A 22,644-nucleotide genomic window follows, 5' to 3' on the forward strand; every position below is an offset into this window, starting at 1 on the left:
GGACTTCAACTCTTTGTCTTTGTCTCTCTGGACTGGAGACTAGCGGCTAGGTTATGGAGGTGGGACTAGAGCATGGAGAGGAGACGAGGAGGTGAAGAAGTGGTCTGTTGATGGGCCGCGTGAGGATGTGGGCTGTTGCCCTACTTGTCTTCCTGTTGGATTGAGCGAACGAGCACAAGCACATTCATACTATGGGTAATTCGGGTACCAGGTGAAGTTACCCGAATTACCCAAACTAGATTCGGGTTATAATATTCACCATCCGATCTAGACTTTGGATACTACGAGTTCAGATTTTTCAGGTTTAGGTCCATGTTTTTCAGGTTGTATCGGCCGAGACTTAATGATGATGGCTCTGGCGACCCGTGACGAGCGGCTTCCGCATTCTGCCCGTCGGAGAGGAGCCGACGACCGGCTGATATGATGGGAACAAAAAATCAATTGGAACGTGATCTGTGTGCAACACGTACAGAAGCATGCATGCATGAGAAGAAGAAAAAAAATCAATTGCAACGTGATCCATGCTTGATCGGTCGCGGGACGTTCATGCATCGTGAGCAGGCCGAGACAAATTAAAGCATGCATGCAGGGATCCAGCATATATCGTAGAAAAAGGAAATGCATGCATGCATGCGCCGCTCAAAACCAAATAAAACCAAGCATGCAAAATGCGTCGTACGATCGATCGAGCTGGCATGGCAAGCAAGCGCGGCGGGGATCGGAGGGATTCGCGTCAAAGCGCCGTGTTTCTCGTTTGTTTACCAAACTTCTTTGTTGCCTTTTCCAATCCAAGAAGAAAAGACGCTGAATAAGGGATTGTTCATGTTGTTCTGGATACCCACGATGAGCAAAAAAAATATTTTTCAATATTAGTTTAACTTAATATTTTTTTTTATTTTAGTCACAATACTAGCCAGATCGAAAAATATTACTGTCAAACTATGTCATTGTTTTAATATAAAAGTAGCGAGATTTTGAAAAAAAAAATTTATATTCAAAAACTAAAAAAATAATTGAAATACTAATTGAATTATTACGGTCAAGAATGGACAATGGCAATTAATTTTATGTCAAAACACTCGGCAAGTCGTCAGAAAACAAAGCTATATCCCCTGAGGGTATTTAAGTGATTTCACAGCTCCATTAACCACCGTTACAAGTAAATATGGACGGAATGACTTGGAAGACAAAAAAGAAAAGTGGTAATGGCACAGTGGTTCACTCATAGAGTAAGAGACCATCTTTGTTAATGGCATACGGGGAAAAGCCTCAAAATTTAAGATCTAATGACAAGAACTATACACACAGAGAAAAACAACAATATGGCCCTAGCCGGCCAAAACAGAACACACGAACAAAACAAGAGAGAGAAAATTGTACCGAGAAAGAATTGGGCTCTCTGTCTCGACCACACAAGCCTGTCCACCAACTGTGGACTGTACCTAGCTGTCTAGGCGAAGATCATAGTTTCCAGTGCGAGGTGCAAGCTCTCCCATAATCGCCCACACTCTTTGAAAAGATGGATGTGCCGATCGAGCCACTGTGATGATTCAGGCACTTCTGCACCAAATATAATTAAATTTGAGTAATATATACCCTAAAATTGGTTATATAAAAATGTATTGGTACTTATCGTAAGAAATAGGTACATTAAATTTGTCCTAAGATATATTTTTTATAATAGATTTATTTGGTATTATAAACATTAAAAAAATCTATTTGGTGCACTAGAGTACTAAATATAGATTATTTATAAAACTAAAACCACAGTTGGAGAATAATTTGCGAGACGAATCTTTTGTGTCTAATTAGTCTATTATTTGGACACTAATTGTTAAATAAAACGAAAATGCTAAGTGTCTTTGTTAAATGTTAACACCCCAATCAAACGCCCCTTAAGCTGCGAACGAATCCGTACGTAATAATTCAACCACAAGTACAAATGAAATGGTCCAAACATACAACCAATTTAGTTCGCAAAATTTTTCGTTTTTGGGTACTGTAGCATTTCGTTTTTATTTGACAAACATTGTCCAATCACGCAGTAACTAGGCTCAAAAGATTCATCTCACAAATTACAGGTAAACTGTGCAATTAGTTTTTATTTTCGTTTATATTTAATGCTCCATGTATACGACCAAAGATTTAATGTGACGGGAATCTTGAAAATTTTTGCGAACTAAACGAGGCGGTATGTTCTTGGACGGCGGTATGTTCTTGGACGGCATTGCATTGTTGGCGGAATATATACTCCACCGACTAAACAGTTTTTTCCCTGTTGCTTTGAACTTTTTTTTTCGGCGCGCGTGCATATATATGCACAAGACGTACGGTTCAATTACAACAGCGTTTATTTCTTTGGCGAAAGCAATAGATAACTTCTTTTCACTGGAGATGCATGCTACGTATAAGAAACACCCATGCAAGCAATGGATCGGACAACAACAAAAAACAACTTGCATATGCACACACTGGGCTTATTTTTCACGTTTTTTCTTCTGAGAGAGGAAATTAAAGAAATGACAGCGAAATGCATGCACTTTACAATGTGTGCTATGATCCGTGCAGTCAACAGTACCGGACGCGTCAAATCACTGCTTACCTTTCTTGGATGCGCAGCTGGCCAGAAATGAAACGAAGGACTTGTATAGAGCACTTCGAGCATTAAATATATATCAAAAAGAATAACTAATCGTACAATTTATCTATAATTTACAAAACAAACTATTTAAATCTAATTAGTTCATAGTTGAATAATAATTGTCAAATACAAACAAAATTGCTACAGCATCCAAATCAAAAAAAATTAGATCTAAACAAGGCCGAAATCTATGAATATTAGAACAGGATACGGTTTTTTTTCCTCCCTATTTATTGCCTGAAAAGTTCAAGTTCCAATCAGAAAGTGTAATACATCATGAAATTAGTCAACAAAACTATCCAAGAACAACCTTTGCCCCCCATACTTGATCAAACCTATAACGAGCTGCTAGTCTTTATTTCCCACCGAGAAGGGGGGGTGGGGGGGGGGGGGGGGGGGGGGGTGGACACTAAGCTAGTATACACAGCTCCAAAGGAGCATACTAGACATCGATCGGCAACTTTATTGCACTGCAGTTCTCCAGCATGCTTGAAAACCACAAGTTCACCTTCCCAGTTACATCATACAATCCTACTCTCCAGCAATCATTGTGTATACAACATACTGTTTGGCATGAACATACAAGCCTACAGCTTTTTCATGTACATGATCTGAAGCAATGACACAAATACAGACAAACACCCAACTCTGAATCTTCTCTCAGGAATAACCAGATATCTCACCTCAGTAGCACTCATGAAAGTCCAAATGACCGTTTTCTTAGGCCAAATATTTTTTTTTTCCTTACAACCACTGAACCACCCAAGTATGCTTGCAGTTGTAGACAGTAGGGGGTACAAAACAAGCTTGACGTTCTTCTTCAGTAAAAGAGTAGAAATGGATGAAAAGCAACTTAATCATCCAGAACGTAAGCACTATTTCTGAAATAGGGCAGCAAGCTCCCCTTTTTCAGCCATGGATGAAATAATATCGCAGCCTCCCACAAGCTCCCCTCCAATGAAAATCTGAGGGAACGTTGGCCAGTTGCTGTATGTCTTCAGGGTCTCTCTTAGCCCATGGTTGTGTTCCTCATCAAGCACATCAACAGTTACGAAATCCGCTCCATGTGCTTCCAAGATACCCACCACCCTTTGTGAGAATCCGCACTGGGGAGCACTCCTTGATCCTTTGATGAAGGCTACCACTTTGTTCTCCTTCACCAACCGATCTATCAACTGTTCTAGTGGAACAGTCAGCTGGACATGGCGTCCTGGCGTCAACCGCAAGTCTGGAGGCCTCTGGGGGGCACCAACCCAGGTGTTGTTTCCAGCTACATTCCCTGGTGGTGCCTTGCCAGTGGCTTCTATATGTTCTTGCATCCATGATTTCCAGGCATTATTAAGGGCAGCTCGATCTGGTGTCTCCTCATCTGATACTGCAACCTGCAAATGTCATAATGTCAGTGCAATCAGATATTCAAGTACTAATAAACATACAAAAAGTAGAAAACATTTTTTTCCTTTTGACAGATTTAGTTTGTGCAGAATACTATTGCACCGGTAAATAAAAAAGCAATGAAGCAAAAGAGGAGTTAAGGCAGCAGGTGTGTCTAGGTCTTTAAGGCCCCAGGAGAACCAGGGCAATATTCAGAAGGGTTGTTATAACAACTTCAATTCACAGAACTGACTGAAATGGGGGCAGGGGGGAGCACAGGATGGGGTAGAACAAACACTAGCTAAAACTTTGACCTGAATTTATGTTATTTCAGCAGATCCTTTGGCATTAAAACATGATATGAAGACATATCCAGATTCATGACCTTGCATGAGCTAGCCCCATAGTAAGTTAAAACATGCAGTTGCTAACTTGCCATATAAGCAAAAAGGAATTCAATGTCCACAAACCTGCTATAAAGAAGGGGCCTGTGAATAATGTAATATAGTACCTACTGGCTACCGTCCTAATAAAAGTTATCAGATACAGAGGTTAGAATGAAAAATACAATGCTAAATACTAAATCAGCTACCAGTATGCACATATTGTTTTGCAGACAGTACGCTGAACGTCATGTTTTGTCAATCAGAACAAGGCTCACAAATGCCTGAAAGAAGAATACATCACTGGGTTCCATCTTACTGCAGATGGGGGAGAATGAAGTAGGTAAGCATATTTTCTTTTGGGGAGAAAGGAAAGTAGCTGAGCATACTGAATGAGAAATGCAAACTCCCACATGAAGCTAAGTATGGAGTATGACCGACTGTAACATCTATAGACATGGTCTATACACAAAGGGGCCCACATGTAAGACAATGTAAAGGAATGCACATAAAGCCATCAGCCGAAGGAGAGAGGGCATCGAACCAGAAAATACTGAATCGGGATTTCCCCTTTCTCTCTTCGTCCGTGCGACGAATCTTCTCACGTCCCCGCGATCCTCGCCGGCAACCACGAGAACCTACCAGTGAGAACATAATCGTCTTCCTCATGTCCCGGTCCTCACCACTGGTGGCCAAGGGATGTGGCAAGTGGTATCAAAGACAGCGTATCCTCGACGTGGACACATCGGCTCTTCCTAGACGCTTCTGCCTAGGCAGGGTGGCGACTGTGGACGCGGTGGTGGCGGATCCATTGGTCCGACGCGGCGGCTTCCTCAACTCGGCGCGTCCAGGTTCTCCATCTCTGCGACGGCGTTTTTCAGGCGGTGCAGCGTACACTCAGATCGGCCTTGAGTTCGTGAAAATTCCTTCAGGTCAACACGGCGACTCCAAGCCAACGGTATCACTCTATCTGGTATTCTGGTGGCGTGTGGTGACGGGTACCTTGCGTGGAATCCAATGGCGAGCAGTGGGGATTCCGGCGTGTGGTGACGGGTACATTGAGTGGAATCCGGTGGCATTTGTGGGGATTCCGGCGAATGGGTGTCGAGTTTTACCTTAGCAAGTCCATCTGAGAGCAGTAGGGTTGCGTGGCATTGTTCGCTTGTAAAATTCTGTAATCTGCGATTGGATTGGACTGTGGTGGCGAAGGCGGTGGTGTGCCATTCGATTCAGGTTGCACAGCAGGTCTGCGTGTAAAATTTCTTGATCAATCCGCACACCGGATGTGGCGCGTGGCAGCGTAGCAGAAGTGTGGTGGCTTATTATCAGTGTGCCTGCACTACCCAGCAACCGGACCTGCCAAAACTTCTTCTCCTGAGATACTTGGCAGCATCAAGTGTTTGAAGTAATGTCTCACATGGATGTGATATGAGATGAGGAGCTGTTGCAGAGTTCTAACACACACGATGGTCTTTTGCAGCAAGTATCTTGGTCTGATAACCTTGCAACCATGGCTGAGCAGGTTGAGTTCATGGATCAAGTTACATACGTGGGAGATGAACAAGAAGTGTTTGCTAGAATACACATTGAGGTATAAACTACAGCACTGGCCGATGAGGTGATTTGGGATCAGGAATTGCTGCATAGCCCTGAATCACATGGATTATTGCTACAACTAGCAAATGGTGATGAGTTGTTGCATGTGCCGCAAGAAACTGGGTTTGACGAGTGCTTGGTTGCGGACAACAAACCACTAATTGATCTTGTCATCAATGATTTGATCTCTCATGACAGTGACATGGATACTGCATATAAATTGTTCCATGATATGCCTCTTGAGGTTAGATGGGATGAGGAGAGGCAATCTGAAATTGGCACGCACCATAGTTTACTGCAGCAGCTTGCAGGTAGTAGTGAGCATAGATAGCGAGAAGGCAAAAGGGGTAATCGAGGTTGACATTCATAGGGTGCTACTCATATCAGTGGCTTGTCACGTTTTCTGGAAATTTGTGAGACCTCAAATGCTGATGAGGCAGACCATGGGCTTGAAGAAACGCTTGAGCTTGATGAACAATTATCCTGTGAAACGCTCTACGGGTGCAATGAAAACCTGCAGCTAGAAGAAGTATATGTTGCACGTTTGGGAATGATGCCGCCATCTGCAGGGTGTGTGACGGATCAATTTTCTCCACAATGGCTTAACCACCAGTGCCAGAGTCATTTATGCCTTTCTTGTTATGGAACATGGGCTGGCCAGGAGATGGAAAGTGACTGCAAAGACTCGGTTATCTTTTATGGAAAGCAAGAAATATGTGGTAGTGCTCATTATGTGGCCTCAGGTGCAGCACTATGGAAGTGAAATGCTCTCAGCCCAGGAAACTCTGATACGAAAGCTACTTGTTCAATTTTCAACAAAATACTTTCATGGAATAGAGATGGTTTTAGTCCAGGAGAAAGTGAGCTGCAACTTAAGCAATACAAGATGGTGGAGAGACAATGGGATCCAGCCATCCAGGTATCCCTGGTCATCTCAATTCCATAAAATTAGTGCTGAATGTTGGCTTATCCAGGAGGGATGCTAGTGAATTCATGATTACAGCTACTCTGGGAATTTCTTCTTCTCATAGCTCAAGAGATACAACTGAATTGTGTGCCTGGTATTATAAATGCACAGCTGATGTGGAATCAGATGAGCATCACATTGCTGTCAGCTCATTGGAGAGAGCTCTTGGACCGCAAATTCAGCATCATCTCTCTGCAAATGGAAATGGAACCACTGTTCTGAAAGAAATAAGGCTTTCCTTGGCTCCATATCTTATCGATTGGTGCACAGTGCTAAAATATCGAGCATTTAAGTGCCAAAATTTGTGCAAACTATACAAATTCAAACAAGATGAAACTAGTCATGGAGAAGATATTCTACAGGCTTCAGTGCTCGATCAATTCTTGACTTTGACGGTGTGGAGATACATATCACAGAGTGATGCCAATTGTGCTGCTGTAATGGTACTTGAGGACATGTTTTTTGGAGTTCTAATTACTGGTAATCTCTCTGCTGGAAAGAGATGTTGCAATGTGCTCATCAACGACAGTATATGCATATCAGTACTACATCTTGATGTTAGGGATCCCTTGGTTATTTTATCCATCATCCGTCCATGGGATCCTGGTATTTTTCATGGTGTTGCAGTTGGCATGGAAAGGAGATGACCTAGATGGCAAGCAAAGAGGGAGCTTTTGTGCAAGAACAGTGATGCACCATTTTTTTTTAGTCATGCCCATGATTTTCCATGGATTCTAGAACTTGGCGTCATACTATAAATGACATATCTGAACTTCCTGCAGTCCAGGAGTTGAACCATGACGGTGAGAACTTAGTCATCTATGAAGAATGCCAAGGATTTAGTGGTCTGCACATTGTGGTTATGGAATTACAACCATGGAGTGTTAGTACCATTCCCCTAGGAAATTACTAGATTGAAATGGTTCAGCCAGTACTCCAGAAAATGTCATCATGAGGATAGAGGGGTTTCAGGCCAACAGAATTGAGAGACAATGGGACCCTGGATTTTGGTGAGATGCTTGTTGGCTAATCGAAAGACATGCAGATGCTCTGACCATGGAATGTGACGTCAGATAGCTACTCGAGGTTATGCAGGTCATCATGCCATTGCTTGAGGACAAGCAACGTTTTGTGGGGGTGGAAATGTAACATCTATAGACATGGTCTATACATAAAGAGGCCCACATGTAAGACAATGTGAAGGAATGCACATAAATCCATCAGCCGAAGGAGAGAGGGCATCGAACCAGAAAATACTGAATCGGGATTTCCGCTTTCTCTCTTCGTCCGTGCGACGAATCTTCTCACGTCCCCGCGATCCTCGTCGGTGGCCACGGGAACCTACCGGTGAGAGCATCATCGTCTTCCTCACGTCCCGGTCCTCACCACCGGTGGCCACGGGGTGTCACACCGACTGATACTAGGTAGAGATGTTTATACAATAGCCAATCAATGAGAATATTATTGACTGGGGAGAATGGAGAAGGTACGCATATCTCGACTATTGACAACTACAAAAACTGGTGCAGGCCTGCTTTCGGCCACCAACAAAAGTGAGAAAGGACACAGTTAAACCATTCCAACCATTTCTTCCTCAGTGGCCCAAATTAGCATGTATCAGTTTGCCCAAATTAACGATCCCCAACCAAGCTAGCTTAAAGGTAAAGTAGTACCGGTTTAGTTCCAAAGCGAGGTCTAAACTAATGTAATTGGGAGCATATACTGTAATAATATGATGATACATGCTTAGACAGCTTAGTCGATGCCGTACCTTGACGGAGGCGCAGAGGTTGGCGGGGACCTTCCGGCGGTGGCCCTCGACGCTCGCTCTGACGTTGCGCGAAATCCCGACGAACTGCAGCTCACCGGCGGGGTCGTAGACGCCGTAGACCCCGGGCTTAGGGGGCAGGGCGTCCTCGTCGACCAGGGGCTGGGTGGGCTCCTCAGGGATGGCCACGGGGGACGCCTCGGAGAGCTTCTTGAAGGCCGCTACGGCGAGTGAGCGGGAGGCGCGGCGGCGGCGGAGAGGGAAGCGAAGGGTATTGGAGGACGACGCCGAGCAGGCCGGTGTGGAGAGGAGAGGGAAGGCGAGGCGGAGAGAAACAGCAGCGGTGGCGGTGGAAGCCATGGCGATAGGGGGATGGTGCGGCGGTGGGGCGTCGTCGTCTGCTTTGCATCGGCGGCGAGTGGTGGACTGGTGGTGGTGTTGTGTCAGTCGGATCGGATCGGATCGGATGTGGGCTTCTTTTCGGCCCATAACAACAGGTCCGTTTCTGCTGTCCGCCGTCTGCTGGCCTCCAAATGGTGGCCTGTTCTGAACTTTTGTTTTTTTTTTTCCTCTTGCGTTCGCAAAAGAGAATTAGGAATACTGTTTCTACTCCGAATTACAAGATGTTTTGTGTAGTACGTGCTCAGAATTACAAGATACATGCCAGAAAATAAGCTATTGGTTGACTAGAAGAGTAATTTCCAATCTGCAATACTCTAAAAGATTTAGGGTTTGTTTGGATCGAAGCCTGGCATGCATTGCTTGACCAAGCAACAGATCCTGGCTCTGGTCATCAAAAATCAGATGATTGGGGTGTTGTTATGCCTAGCCTAGGTATACTTTTGCAGTATCCATCCAAACCGCCCTTTAAGGCAGGTTTACTAAATTCCTTAATATATTTTGTTGGCTTTAATAAGCGAAGATGTTGTCGTATGTACCATTCTTGAAAGGACACATATGTGTGAACATTATTTGTTAATTGCCGCACTTTATGAGACTTGGTTGGCCTATGATAAGCTTACGAAGAGACCAAAAAATACGGCATAGTTATGACTTTCACTAAACTTGGATGGGTGTAACTTGAAACTCTAGGTGGAAGTATAACTTAACTATCTCTGCCTTAAATGTTGTTATATAAACAGTAGTAGGAGAAAGAAAAAAAGTTAAATTGAGTATCTAAGATCTAGTGGGGGATTGCTAAAATCTATATGGGATAGATCACTAAACTCATATAGATGGAAGTGTTTAAGCCCAATCACCAGTTCTAATATAGTGGTCATTAAACACTAAAGCCCACTACAGAACTTAAGAACTGGTGATTGAGAATTTAAGTTTTGTATTGGGCTTTAGTGTTTAAGCCCACAGGTGTTAGTGAAAGGTGATATATCAATTAATACCATACTGCTAGTTGATATAGAGGTAAGGGGTTCTCCTCCCAATATATGTGTACCAATCCCTCCTTAGAAAGGTGCACTAGAAATTACTATACTAGGAGCCCCTAGGTTTTGGGAATCCCTATGATAGTAAGTTGGACTGACATATTCATCTTCTCTCTACTGCATCGCTAGCGTGCACTAGTGATTGGAGGAGCAGGTCTTCACAACTTCTTGCATCGCAGTGACATCAGTAGTGGTCTGGCTCAAGGTATTATATTCTAGCCATTTATTATGATTTATTTTATTCATTCAAGTTAGAGATGGCAATAGGGCTCTGCCCTCGATTCCCCATCGGGAATTCACCTATTAGGGGATGAGGATGGATCCATTTAATCCCCATGGGGACTGATTTGGTAGGAATTTTATCTCCATCGAGGATGGCATAGACACGGATGATTCCCTAGTCCCCGCCCCTGATCCCCGCTTCCCTGACCCACTACGACGTGTACGAGAGTGGAGAGATGAACTAGAGAGCAGAGCACTAGATGTGAATAGCTCTAGGACCATCTAAATGCCCATTGTCCGTTGTTGAGTATATATACCACTACAAACTGTAAGTCTTAGGTGGCCAACTCTTCAGTCCACACCAACCGCCACCCACCAGAGCTCCACACCACCATGCCACCACCACCGCATCAGCGGAGGAACATTAGTAGTTCTAAGAAATTGGCAACAAAATCTTTGCTTCTTGTGTCATATACGCATGCTATCTTTGCTCTGACAATTTTATTACGGAGACAGGGATCCCCATAGGGGTTAATTACCAGTCGGGTAATAGGTATGTGGAGAAAAGTGTCCCCACAAATGTTGATGGTGATAGGGAATTCCCTCTGTGAGGACAGAGATAAGAAGCCATCCCTCGACAAGGAATTCCTATTGCCATCTCTAATTCTAGTACTAATTATGTTTTGTGTATTGTAAGAAAACAAACCAACTAACACATGTTAGTGCAAAAAAGACATGTGGTGTCATCTTGGAGGACCCATGTTATGAGGTATTTGGCTATTTTTATATGTTCCCTTATATATTTTCTCCTTTATTTTCTAGAGTTGGCCTCCCTTCATTCCCAATCTACTAAGTCATCAAGTTCCACCATTGTTTTGGTGGGAGAGAATAAAGATGCCTTGCTGTCAGTTGATGCTCAATGCGATTCTCTCCACAAATGCTGCTGCCACCAAAACACCGTCGTGGTTGCATCGATTGCACATGAAAAAAGGAATATATGTGCCATCCGACCTACAAATTGATAACCTCATCTATGGAGATGGATCCCAACCTTCACTATGCTTGCCTCTACCAACTTCTTCCTCTCATCATAAAAACCCTCCTGTCATGGCTAAAAACCAGGCTCAGAAGGCTACTAAGCTCAAAAAGTGTAAACCACCTCGCAATCCGACAAGACAGAGCCCAAGATTTAATAGACCTCACCTATCGCAACCACAACCACAGCCACAACCACAACCCACCACCATGGTTTCTAATGGGATCCCCTCCTTTGATCCAATAGATACCTTGCCCCTTAATAAGGCTTTTTGCAAGAAAAAGCAATCCACCAACAACACATTGCCCAATGTTCACTACACCTTCATCGATGCTAGTACTGATAAATGCAAGGCCACCAAAAAAATAATCTGTAGCGATGACTTTGGGAAGGCCTCTACCAAAAATCATGAGGAGGCCTTTGAACAACATGATTCCATCGTAAAGGGAAAGCAAAGGTTTAGTCTTCTCTCTGAGATGCAAGAAAACTATGAGAAGAAGGAGAAAGAGGCCGCCTTACATGTAACTATTCTTTATGCCTTCTAGTACTTTTATTACTTATAAACTTTTTTCCTTGTATCAAGAAAACTAGAATTGAGTTGTTTGAATTGTTGGTGTGTACATAGTTTGAAAATGCATTTTAGCATATAGTATAATGATGTGTTGGGAATCACATAATTAGTTAAGGATGTCAACATTATATCTTTATTTTAGGTTCATCAATTTTTTATGTGCAGTGAAATGATAGTGTTCATTTAATTGCTCAACATATTTATTATGCATATAACATTGAGTGGTGAATTTAGTATGCTCAAGTTCAAATACATGTACATATGTGGTTATGTATGTTCAAGTATGAATATTTAAGGTTACACATGTGTTGAGGTCCATAACTGTAAAAGTATGTGTATAGATAATGCTACCAAATTCTAGGATAATTTAATTATTTTATTGATTACTTTTTTGTGAGAAGGAAGACAACACTACAGTCAAGAAAAAACATAAAACTGAATGTACGACAAGTGCATCTAGGAAGAGGTCCCGAAGCATTGATATCACTGTCATTGACACTAGTATTGATGGATGGAAAGCCACCCAAAAACTCAGCTATAGGGGAGAATTCTGGGAGGTTGCTAACAAAAAATTGATGGTGGCCTCTCTGAACAAGGGGATGCATATGAGGAGAACAAGAAAATGACTGCTTCACAGGTGACTACCCTTTATGTCATTTGGTACTTTTACAAACTTAACTTGATTATCTTTATATGAAGGAAACTATGATTCAAGTATTTGATTTGTTGGGTGTAAAAAGATTTGTAATTTTACATGAAAATCAAGCATATGTTTGTGTTGGGAATGATTATCAATAGATGATGGTGATGATACTATTTGTTTCTCTTAGTTTCAACAAATTCTTCCTATGTGCATTAAAATATCAATATTGATCTCATTTTTTGAAAAAAAATATTATCCTAGATGGTTTCATTAAATTTAGTTATTAGTCACTATACTTTAGCCCAAAAGAATGCATCCACGTGCCTTGGCAGGTATAATTATGCATATTGAGGTTACACACGTGCCCATGGACAATAGTGAAATGGAATACGAAAGTGTGGGTGTATATAAAAACAATCGTTTCTAGCATAATTTAGTTGTTATGCTATTTTTTAATAGGAAACCTAAATTTTACTATGTATGTTGTCATTTTGTGTCATATCTCGTTTATGTGCATCAATGGTGATAATTGTGTTGCATGTCTGTTTGTTAAAGGAAACATTGTTCTTCGAAGAGCATTGCTTAGGTAGTGGAAGAGAAAAGTAAAAATCAATGTGTTTTTTGTTGTAGTTAGGATATCAATGTAAAAACACTTTGACATCAGATTTATGTACTATCTATGATGACTAAATGGATTTTCTTATATAGGTATATAAATCACCTTATGAACAAGGTTAGCGGGTGCTTCTATTGTTATATCAAATAATAGATACTATATATAAGTTATTTGTTTACTGTCTAATATAATTATTTGGTGAACGCCTAAAAACTAATCTTAAGCTCAAGTAGGAGTGATGGCAATGGAGGCCATGGCCATGGAGATGTTGCGATGGTGGGTCGTCTACACTGTTTTGCGTGAGCAGCGAGTGATGGTGGTGGTGTATCAGTCGGATCAGATGTGAGCTTCATTTTGGCCCATAATAAGAGGTCTATTTCTGTTGTCTGCTGATTGTTGGGAAGGCATGGCCTGACCTACTGGCCTACTAGGCCCACCTACAAAAACAGATTTGGTGGCCCGACCTGAACTTTTTTTATTTATTTTTCTTTCATTCTCAGTTGACATAGTGACAACAAGAGAGAGTTAGGAATATTGTTTCTGCTCAGAATACAAGATGTCCTTTTTAACTCGTGCTTAGAATTATAAGATACATGTTGGAAAAACAAGCTAATGGTTGACTAAAGAAAGTAATTTCCAACCCTTTCCAAGTAAATATGCAATACTCTCCGAGATTTACGATTCGTTTGGATGGAAGCTTGGCATGCATTACATGCAACTGATTCTGAGCCTAGGTGTCCAAAACTAGATAACTAGAGTACCACTGTTATCCATCCAAACCACTCCTTATGGGCTTATGGCATGTTTGCTAAATTCCTTACCCTACTACTTAAAATCTTTTATGAGGCGGTGTCCTTTTATTAATAGAGGCGTTTGTCAAATCCAACAACCATGGTTTATGCCTTTAATTAACAGAGATAGTCATTTTAATAACCAAGGCGGTCATAATTAACCGCATTGCAAAATTGATTTACAGAGGCAGCTAAAAAATAACCACCTCCTAAAATCTATTTATGAAGGTAGACCTTATAAAAGGCCCACCTCTAAACATACCCTCACTTTGCTTGCCTTCTTTAATCTCGGCCCATCTTGGCCCGACACCAACGTCACAACATATATACAAGAATGAAACCCTAGCCCATCTTCTCTCCGCCACCTAGCCGCTCGTGTTCCTCACTCTCCTCTCTCTCTCTCTCTCTCTCTCGTGACTCCATCTCCCGCTCCCTCTTCCCACTAGCGCTCGCCACCGCTCCCTCTCTAGGCTCCCCAGATCTAGCGAGGAGGCTAGCTGACCAGCACCACCACCAACACCTCTCTGTCTCCTAATACCACCACCAATCCTCTTTCTCTCTTGGTGCCCAGATCTAGCGAGAAGGTCGGCCACCACGTCCAGATCTGGCTAGTAGCACAAGCTCTCTCCACTCTCTCTCGCCCTCCGTCCCTCGTCGGTGCTCGCACCGCTCGCGTGGCCGGTGGCGGCTCTGGCAGGGAGGTAGTGGCGGTGGCATGGGTGTCACTAATGCTTTAGCAATTCCCTCTTCTGCTCCAATGGATACCCTACACCCTCATAAAGATAAGAAAAGGAGCACAAGACCCAAAAGCCATCATGAAGGCAAGCATGATACAACTAAGGATATTTATTACACCATCATTGACACCAGTATCGATAAATGGAAGGCCACCAAAAAATCATTCTGTGGTGATGACTTCAGAAAGGTCCCTAGCAAAAATCCTGAGGAGACCTTTGAACAACATGACTCTGTCATAAAGGGAAAGCGAAGGTTTAGTCTCATCTCCAAGTTGCAAGAAAACTATGAGAAGGAGAAGGTGAAAGAAGTCATCTTACAGGTAACTATTCTTTATGTCGTCTAATACTTTTACTTATTAACTTTTTTCCTTATATCAAGAAAACTATGATTGAGTTGTTTAAATTGTTGGTGTGTACATCAGTTTAAAATGCATTTTGATATATAATATAATGATGTGTTGGGAATGACATAATTAGTTAAGGATAAAATTTTTCCTATGTGTAGTGAAATGATAGTGTTCATTTAATTGCTCGACATATTTATTAGGGTTGTAACATTGAGTTGTGAATTTAGTATGCTGAAGCTCAAATACATGTACCTATGTGCCTATGTATGTTCAACTATGAATACTAAAGGTTACACATGCCTTAAGGACCATAAATGTAAAACTTTGTGTGTAGATAAAGATACCCAATTTTAGGATAATCTATAATTATTTTATTGATTATTTTTCTATGACAAGGAAAAGAGCGCAGAAGTCAAGAATAATCATGAAATTGAGCGTACCAAAAGTGTAGACAAGGAGAGGTCCCGAAGCGTTGATATCACTACCATTGACACTAGTATTGATGGATGGAAATTCACCAAAAAACTCACCTATAGGGGAGGATGGAAGGTTGCTCACAAAAAATCAATGGTGGACTCTAAACAAGAGGATGCCTATGAGGAGGAGAAGGAGGAGAAAGTTACTACCTCACAGGTGACTACCCTTTATGTCATTTGGTTTTTTTACTACTTAATAACTTTCTTCTCCTTCTATGGAGGAAACTATGATTCAACTAATTGATTAGTTAGTGTAAAAAACAGCAATTTTACATGAAAATAGAGCTTATGTTTGTGTTGGAAGTGATTATTAATTGGTAAGGTGATAATACTATATGTTTCTCTTAGTTTCACCAAATTCTTCCTATGATGCATTAAAAAATCATTGTTGATCTCTCAATTTTTGACAAACTTATTGTGTCCTAGATGGTTTCATTAAATTTAGTGATTAGTTACTATACTTTAGCCCAATAGAATGTATATATCTACATGCCCATGCAGGTATAGTTATGCATATTTGAGGTTACACACATGCCTACAGACAATAGTGAAGTGGAATATAAAAGCGTGGGTATATAAAAACAATCATTTCTAGCATAATTAGTTGTTTTGTTTTCTTTTTTCTAGGGAAGCAAATGTTATAATGTATGTTGTTGTTTTGTGTCATGACTCATTGACATGCATCAACAATCATAATTGTGTTTCATATGTGTTTGTCAAAGGAAACATTGTTCTTTGAAAGGAAGAGAAAAGAAAAAAACAATGTGTTCTGATTATAGTTAGGATATCAATGTAAAAAAACTTTGCCATTGGTTGTATATACTATTATGATGACTAAATGGATTTTCTTATATATGTAAATAAATGAAAAAGGTCAATTGTTGCTTCTATTGTTATATCAAACAATAGATGCCTTATATAAGTTGCTTGTTTTGTGACAAACATAAACATTTGGGATAACAAATAATAGATGTCTTAAGCTCATTGTTATTGTTCTGTCATGTGACTAAGAAGAAATGTGTGGGATAACAAACTATAAAAAAAAGAATCTACCTTCATGTATATGTTCTCTAATTTGAGATGGAAAACAACCAACACATAGTTTAAAAATGTTACAGAGTTTATGTAGTATGTTTAGAACCTTGGAATTAATTGTATCCAAACATGTATGTCAACCTACTGCTTTTGTATCACTATATGTTAGATACATAAGGAAGTACACCCATATGCACTCCTCACAGTCCATCTTTCATGTGAAACTCATTCATCGACACTTAAGCGACTACCTAACAAACCCACACTTTGTCACAGAATTTTCTAAGCCTATTTAAGTAGCATTTTGATTCACTATATGCCAAATTTGGAAGTTTATGGTAACTTGTCCAATTGTTCATTGACTTTATCTTGATAATTGTTACTTCCTTGTGAGAAAAATGCATATAATGTTAATAATTATCTGCATTGGGGATATTGTTCTATCTAACTATAAGTTTTGTACCTTTTGTATGATGATATAATATTAAGGGTCATTGAGAGTTGATTAACAAACATATAATAATATAAGGCAGACAATCTTAGCACTGCATACATTAAGGATTTACCTATTATTTTTTACTGTAGGGAATCATGTTTTCTAGTGGTAAAGGTGTCATTGAAATATTGGATAATTAAATTAGTTCACCAGTTGCATTAGAGTGCTCTAGTGTTGAAGCCAAAAGTACAATAGTGATGCATTTTCTTGATATGATAAAGATATTTTTTACATAAATATTGCAGGACTAGATGCTCTCAACCAATACCAGAAGACAATGGTGATACCGCTGTTCACATAATAGTCATAAGAAGAAAAAAGATCTGAGACATCACAACACCGGTTTAAAGGAGGAAATTAGCAAAGGATTATGTAGGGAAAAAGTATTGTCATTTTTTGTTATCGATGAATTATGTTGACTTAGTCACAATCAATTTGTTTTATCATTTCTATCCATTAAAGTCGTCATTAAATTCATATACATTTTAATTCTTAATGTTCTTAGCAAGTGCATGAAGCATTTGATTCTCTTGTCAGATTTAGCATATATTGCTACACATTTATTGTCTTGTTTTTTTTCTAGTTCTTTATAAACTAGAGTAATGCATTTTATTGGTTCATTATGATGGTTTTAGTTCTTCCTAATTGTTTAGTAATTGGGTATTGCTAGTTCGAAGTAGAGTGGCCTTTCACGGTTTAGGGCAATCAATGAAGTAACATGAATTTTGGTACAGATTTGATCATGAAATTGATCTCAATAATTCCATTAAAACAACAAGACATCATGCTAACCTCACGTTAGACATTTATAAACTTTTAAAAATAAAATAAAACTTTAGCACATTGTCTATTAAATGGGCACCGGGTATCCTCACCAAGACTATAATTGCCCAAAGAGGGGGTGGGCTAGGATTTCTATTTATAGCCCTACCACCTAGAAACATAGAAAAGATATACATAGAAACCAACTAGGGAAAAGTTTAGGATCACGAAAAAACTCCAAGCTTCTTAAGAAAGGAATAGTTTGGCCCAGCCAAAAGCTCTTAGGTTGCAGGAGCATATGTGTGAAGAAATCAGCCCAGGGGACTGAAATGACTTACTGAGAGTTTTGAAGGCCCAGCAACAAAGACCTTGATTGACCCAAAGCCTCACTGCGTTAGGATTTCGTTTAAAGCCCAGCCCCCTGGTGGCAATGAAGCAAAGACTGGCTCAACTGACGGCTCTAAAAGCTCCACACAAGCCCAATTGTTGATCCTGATTAACATCCTCCATCAGCCTGATTCAAGAGAGCGTCCAATACAGGGACATGTTCCATGGGTGGCTCAACCTTCACATCCCACCCCATATTATTCCCAAACTAAAAAGCACATGTTCCTTGATACGAAAATGTGAAATATGTTTAAAATGAAACATGACTAATAATATAGCAGTACAACGGGTGCCCAACAAATATAACGGCAGCTCGCTCGCTTGATTATTTGTTGCAAACAGTGACACTGACAATATGCATGGGGGCAACGCCGGATGAGGAAGCCGGCCGGAGAAACGATAGCATGCCATGCATGCAAGCTATCTATCCTTCGATGGCAACGCCAGGCGGCGGCGGCGCTGCTGCTACCCTGATGGTCCTAGGCTTCTTGCTGCCTCCTGCTGCAATGGTGTCCGGAACATGTTTAGGATCTTGTTCGTGTTCGTAGGCGGCAAGATGGACGCCCAGCGCCGCCCTCCCCGAGGGGTCCAGGTTCTCTGACCACTGCGCGTCCCACTCGATGGCCTTGGCCGTGCTGCACGCCACGCTTGGCCCGCCGGGCACCGTCAGGATAGCAGGCTTCTGCTTGCAGAGATCATCATGCATCGCATGGTCAACAAATTAATTAGCTATATGTCGATGGTGTCTGACTGAAGAATGTTGATTAGCTCACCTGTGGGAAGAACCTCTCGAAGATCATCCTGTAATAGTAGGCCTCCTTTGTGGTCGGAGTGTTGTGTGGGAAGATGAACTTTGCATTCGACAGCATCTTGTCAGTCACCTGCATGAAGATTGATCATGATTAGTGCAATGGAATTATCCTTGTATACATATGTGGACATCCAAATTGGCATGGCAATATTTATTTACATTTGATGCAGCATGAGCCTTGAGGCCATCGATCCAGCTGTACCCAACGCCGTCACTGAACTGCTCCTTCTGTCTGTATAGGATATGCTGCAAGCGTGATCATGGCACACAAAATTCAGATGTCTGAATGTCCAAATATTGACTACTGAAAATTCAGTCTGAGCGCAGCTGGTTAACTACCACCTTAGGCAGGAATGGCTGCTCCTCATCGTCAAATGCCTTCCTCAGCACCCACTTCTCAATTCTTCCAAGATCAGGCCGGACCTGCAACCCTCCTCAGAAATTAGTATTTAGTAATGGCCGTCAAATATATGCATGTTTGGTTTCTCTTTGGTTCTGAAGTAGTTTCATTCAGTACCATCTTCCATTCAGGATCGATGCTCATGGCCTCATTGATGAAGTCCTTGTCCAAGAAGGGACGCGAGCCTCCAGGCCCCAAGCCGATGTCGCCTTGTTGGCTCTCAGGCAGTCATACTGATGCAGAGCCTTAACCTGCAGAGCAAGAATCATCATGCATGTCAGTCAGGTTGTTCTCTTGTGTTTTCTCTGATATGATAAAGGTTCCTGATCGAAAAAATTGCAGTGGCACTGGCAGACACTGACCTTCCTGCATGTCTCTTGGTGGAACTCCTCCTTGTTGGGTGCCTTGTGGAAGTAGAGGTAGCCTCCGAAGAGCTCGTCGGAGCCCTCGCCGGAGATGACCATCTTGACCCCGAGCGACTTGATCTTGCGCGACATGAGGAACATGGGCGTGCTCGCCCTGATCGTCGTCACGTCGTACGTCTCCGTGTGGTAGATCACGTCCTCAATGGCATCAATGCCGTCCTAATGCAGCAATTAAAATTTTATTCAGTAAGATAAGATGAACAGACATGTAGCTCATACGAAAAAGAAATGGCCATTGGTACCTGAACAGTGAAGTGGAACTCGTGGTGCAGGGTGCCCAGGTAGTCTGCCACCTCTCTGGCCGCCTTCAGGTCAGGGGACCCCTCCAGGCCGACGCAGAAGGAGTGGAGCTTGGTGCCCCAGCGTGTTGCAGCCTCTGTCTCGGCGAGGTGACGCACAGCGACGGCTGCCACCAGCGACGAGTCCAGGCCGCCGGAGAGCAGGACGCCAAAGGGGACGTCTGTCATCAGCCGCTTTACCACAGCCTGTGATGAAATGAAATGAAACAAAACAAATGTTATTTGTGATGATGAGTTCTCATTCATTTGTCTTGTCCGTGCTTACAAATTTCTGGGGAAAAACAAGACTTGACAGTGCTTAGTTTGTTCGTTTGACTGCTTAGTTTGCTTTGTTCATCTCAGGTAAATGTATTCATCCGATTGGATATCTGTCGTCGTGTATATACTATATAGTGAAGATTCTAGTTCTTGCCTTTTTTGTTTTTGTATGCCGTCTGAACGGGCAAACAGTAGCATGTAACATTCTCAGGTTTCAGAAATAGTGTTCACCATCATAATTGAGCAAAATTCTGATACTGTCAGTTCAGTTTGTTGGTCCAACCAAGCACACACTGAATGACTGAAAGTCGTGTTGTTCACCTTTTCGAAGGCCTTCCTGAGCGCCAGCGGGTTGTATGGAACCGAGGGGGTGATGGCCTCGTCGAACCAACGAGGGTTGTACCACCTGCTGAATCCTCCTCCGGTCTTGTTGTTGCTGGAGTAGAGATGCCCCGGAGGGAAGATCTCAAAGTGCTCGCACTCGTCGTTCAGGGCCTTCATCTCTGACGAAATCCACACCGACCCTGCAAGGCGTGCCAGATTATGTATTCTTCAGTTTCAGTTCGATTTCATTCGTCATATAATTATTATTGTTACAGATAGAGACAGAGACAGAGACAGAGAGTACCATCGATTCCCCATCCGATGTAGAGTGGCGTGACACCGATGGCGTCGCGGGCAGCCATGAAGCTGCTTGCGCGGTCGCCATGGCCATGGCGGGTGTCCAGCAGCACGAAGGAGAAGACGCCGTCCAGCATGTCCACGAACTCTTCTCCATGCTCCTCGTACTACACAAATATATATATCATCAGGAATGATGAATGAACCGAACCGAAACACTGAGCACTGCAGGTGACTCTGAACCAAGAGTAAGAGACATACCAGGTGCGCGATGACCTCGCAGTCGCTGCCGGTCCTGAATCTGTGGCCGGCGGTGGAGAGCCTGCTCCTGAGGTCCTGGTGGTTGTAGACCTCGCCGTTGACGGCGACGACCACCGACTGGTCCTCGTTGTAGAGGGGCTGGTCGCCGGAGGCCGGGTCGATGATGGCGAGGCGCTGGTGGGAGAGGTAGCAGTCGCCCATCTGACGGAGGCCGCTCCAGTCGGGGCCACGGTGCTTGAGCCGCCGCGACAGCTCCAGCACCCGGCCTCTCTTGTTCTTGCCATGACTCGCCTCGCCAAGCACAGCAAGTATGCCGCACATCCTCACTGCACTGCACTGCACTGGACGATCAGCTAGCTACCTTAGCTTGTGCTTGTGTCTTGGGTGCACAGGTTGTGGCTGCCCTGCTCCTGCTCCTGCTCTTGCTCTGCTCTGCGGCGTCCATTTTATAGAGCGGCCGGCTGCCGACACATCGGACGACGATGCTCATTTCTGCTACTGGAGTAGTACTGCATCTGTACATGACTAGATGTACTACAGTACCTTCTGGATACATCCATCTTTATACATGTTCCCGGCCACATACAAGCAACGGTTCTTGAATCTCGACATGTGCTACTCCCTCAGTCTCAAGATGACTACCAATTTCGTTTTCTTTGAAGTTAATCTTTTTTAAAAATAATAAATACTACAAACATACCTAATCATATTTATAATACTCTGTCAGTTCTAAACTATAACAATGTTTTGGCTTTTCTATACTATGTATCTAGAAAAGCTATAAAACCTAATAATTTTAAATGGATGGAGTATATGATAAAGCATTATTAGATCAATAGTGAACTATATTTTCATTATATAAACATATTAAGAGATATAAAATATTGATAGTTTTTTTTTGTAAATCTAATCAAATTTAAAAGCTGTTTTTTAAAAGAAAAAGTTAGATTAAATGTGCAATTACTTTAGAACGAGTGAGATGAGCTCAAAATTAAAGCTGAGAGAAAACATAGACAATTTGTTTATGGATTTACGAGCATAACTCGTACTATGATTGGCGTGACACTCATCAATGAACTAGAGAGATGAAAGATATATACTATGTATTATGGGAAAAAAGGAAGATAATCAATAGAACTACATATATAGAAAAGTGAGAGAAACCCAGAAATAACATAATTGGTGTTCATCTTTCAACTGAACCCAGAATATCAAGTCGAAACTCGAAAGTCAACCAAGCCATATACTCATAGAAAAAAAAACATTCAAAAGTGTAAACCCA

The 22,644-nt window shown here is 41.9% G+C and overlaps 3 protein-coding genes across 4 annotated transcripts; 1 reads left to right on the forward strand and 2 right to left on the reverse strand.

The window, feature by feature from the left end:
* LOC8079960 (monothiol glutaredoxin-S12, chloroplastic) lies at positions 3,085-9,218 on the reverse strand. The gene is made up of 2 exons (XM_002450048.2): positions 8,733-9,218; positions 3,085-4,023 (listed from the first exon to the last, which is right to left on the reverse strand). Exons 1-2 carry the CDS (start codon positions 9,216-9,218, stop codon positions 3,517-3,519), a joined length of 993 nt encoding a protein of 330 aa, XP_002450093.2. The 3' UTR covers positions 3,085-3,516.
* Positions 14,424-17,619, forward strand: LOC110435232. 2 transcript variants are annotated; one of them, XM_021460622.1, is made up of 3 exons: positions 14,424-15,104; positions 15,528-15,764; positions 17,384-17,619. In XM_021460622.1, exons 1-3 carry the CDS (start codon positions 14,763-14,765, stop codon positions 17,387-17,389), a joined length of 585 nt encoding a protein of 194 aa, XP_021316297.1. In that variant the 5' UTR covers positions 14,424-14,762; the 3' UTR covers positions 17,390-17,619. The 2 variants fall into 2 exon arrangements, with proteins under 2 accessions (XP_021316297.1, XP_021316298.1); XM_021460623.1 differs by having other exon boundaries at positions 15,534-15,764.
* On the reverse strand, positions 18,448-21,797 carry LOC8067575 (asparagine synthetase [glutamine-hydrolyzing]). Its single transcript, XM_021462194.1, is given in 11 exon segments — positions 18,448-18,969; positions 19,061-19,168; positions 19,258-19,344; positions 19,441-19,521; positions 19,616-19,677; positions 19,680-19,749; positions 19,861-20,082; positions 20,166-20,408; positions 20,802-21,004; positions 21,109-21,268; positions 21,363-21,797. Coding segments are annotated over 11 exon segments (1,815 nt in total). The 5' UTR covers positions 21,684-21,797; the 3' UTR covers positions 18,448-18,711.

Source organism: Sorghum bicolor, chromosome 5 (assembly GCF_000003195.3).
Source record: "Sorghum bicolor cultivar BTx623 chromosome 5, Sorghum_bicolor_NCBIv3, whole genome shotgun sequence".
Lineage (NCBI taxonomy): Eukaryota > Viridiplantae > Streptophyta > Magnoliopsida > Poales > Poaceae > Sorghum > Sorghum bicolor.

Excerpts from the sequence above, each read along its gene's own strand:
- LOC8079960 (XM_002450048.2), bottom strand. The coding sequence starts at position 9,218 with ATGGGCCGAAAAGAAGCCCACATCCGATCCGATCCGATCCGACTGACA. Across the intron at positions 4,024-8,732 it reads ACCTCTGCGCCTCCGTCAAG|GTTGCAGTATCAGATGAGGA; the intron begins GTACGGCATCGA and ends TGACATTTGCAG.
- LOC110435232 (XM_021460622.1), top strand. The coding sequence starts at position 14,763 with ATGGGTGTCACTAATGCTTTAGCAATTCCCTCTTCTGCTCCAATGGAT. Across the intron at positions 15,105-15,527 it reads TGAAAGAAGTCATCTTACAG|GAAAAGAGCGCAGAAGTCAA; the intron begins GTAACTATTCTT and ends TTCTATGACAAG.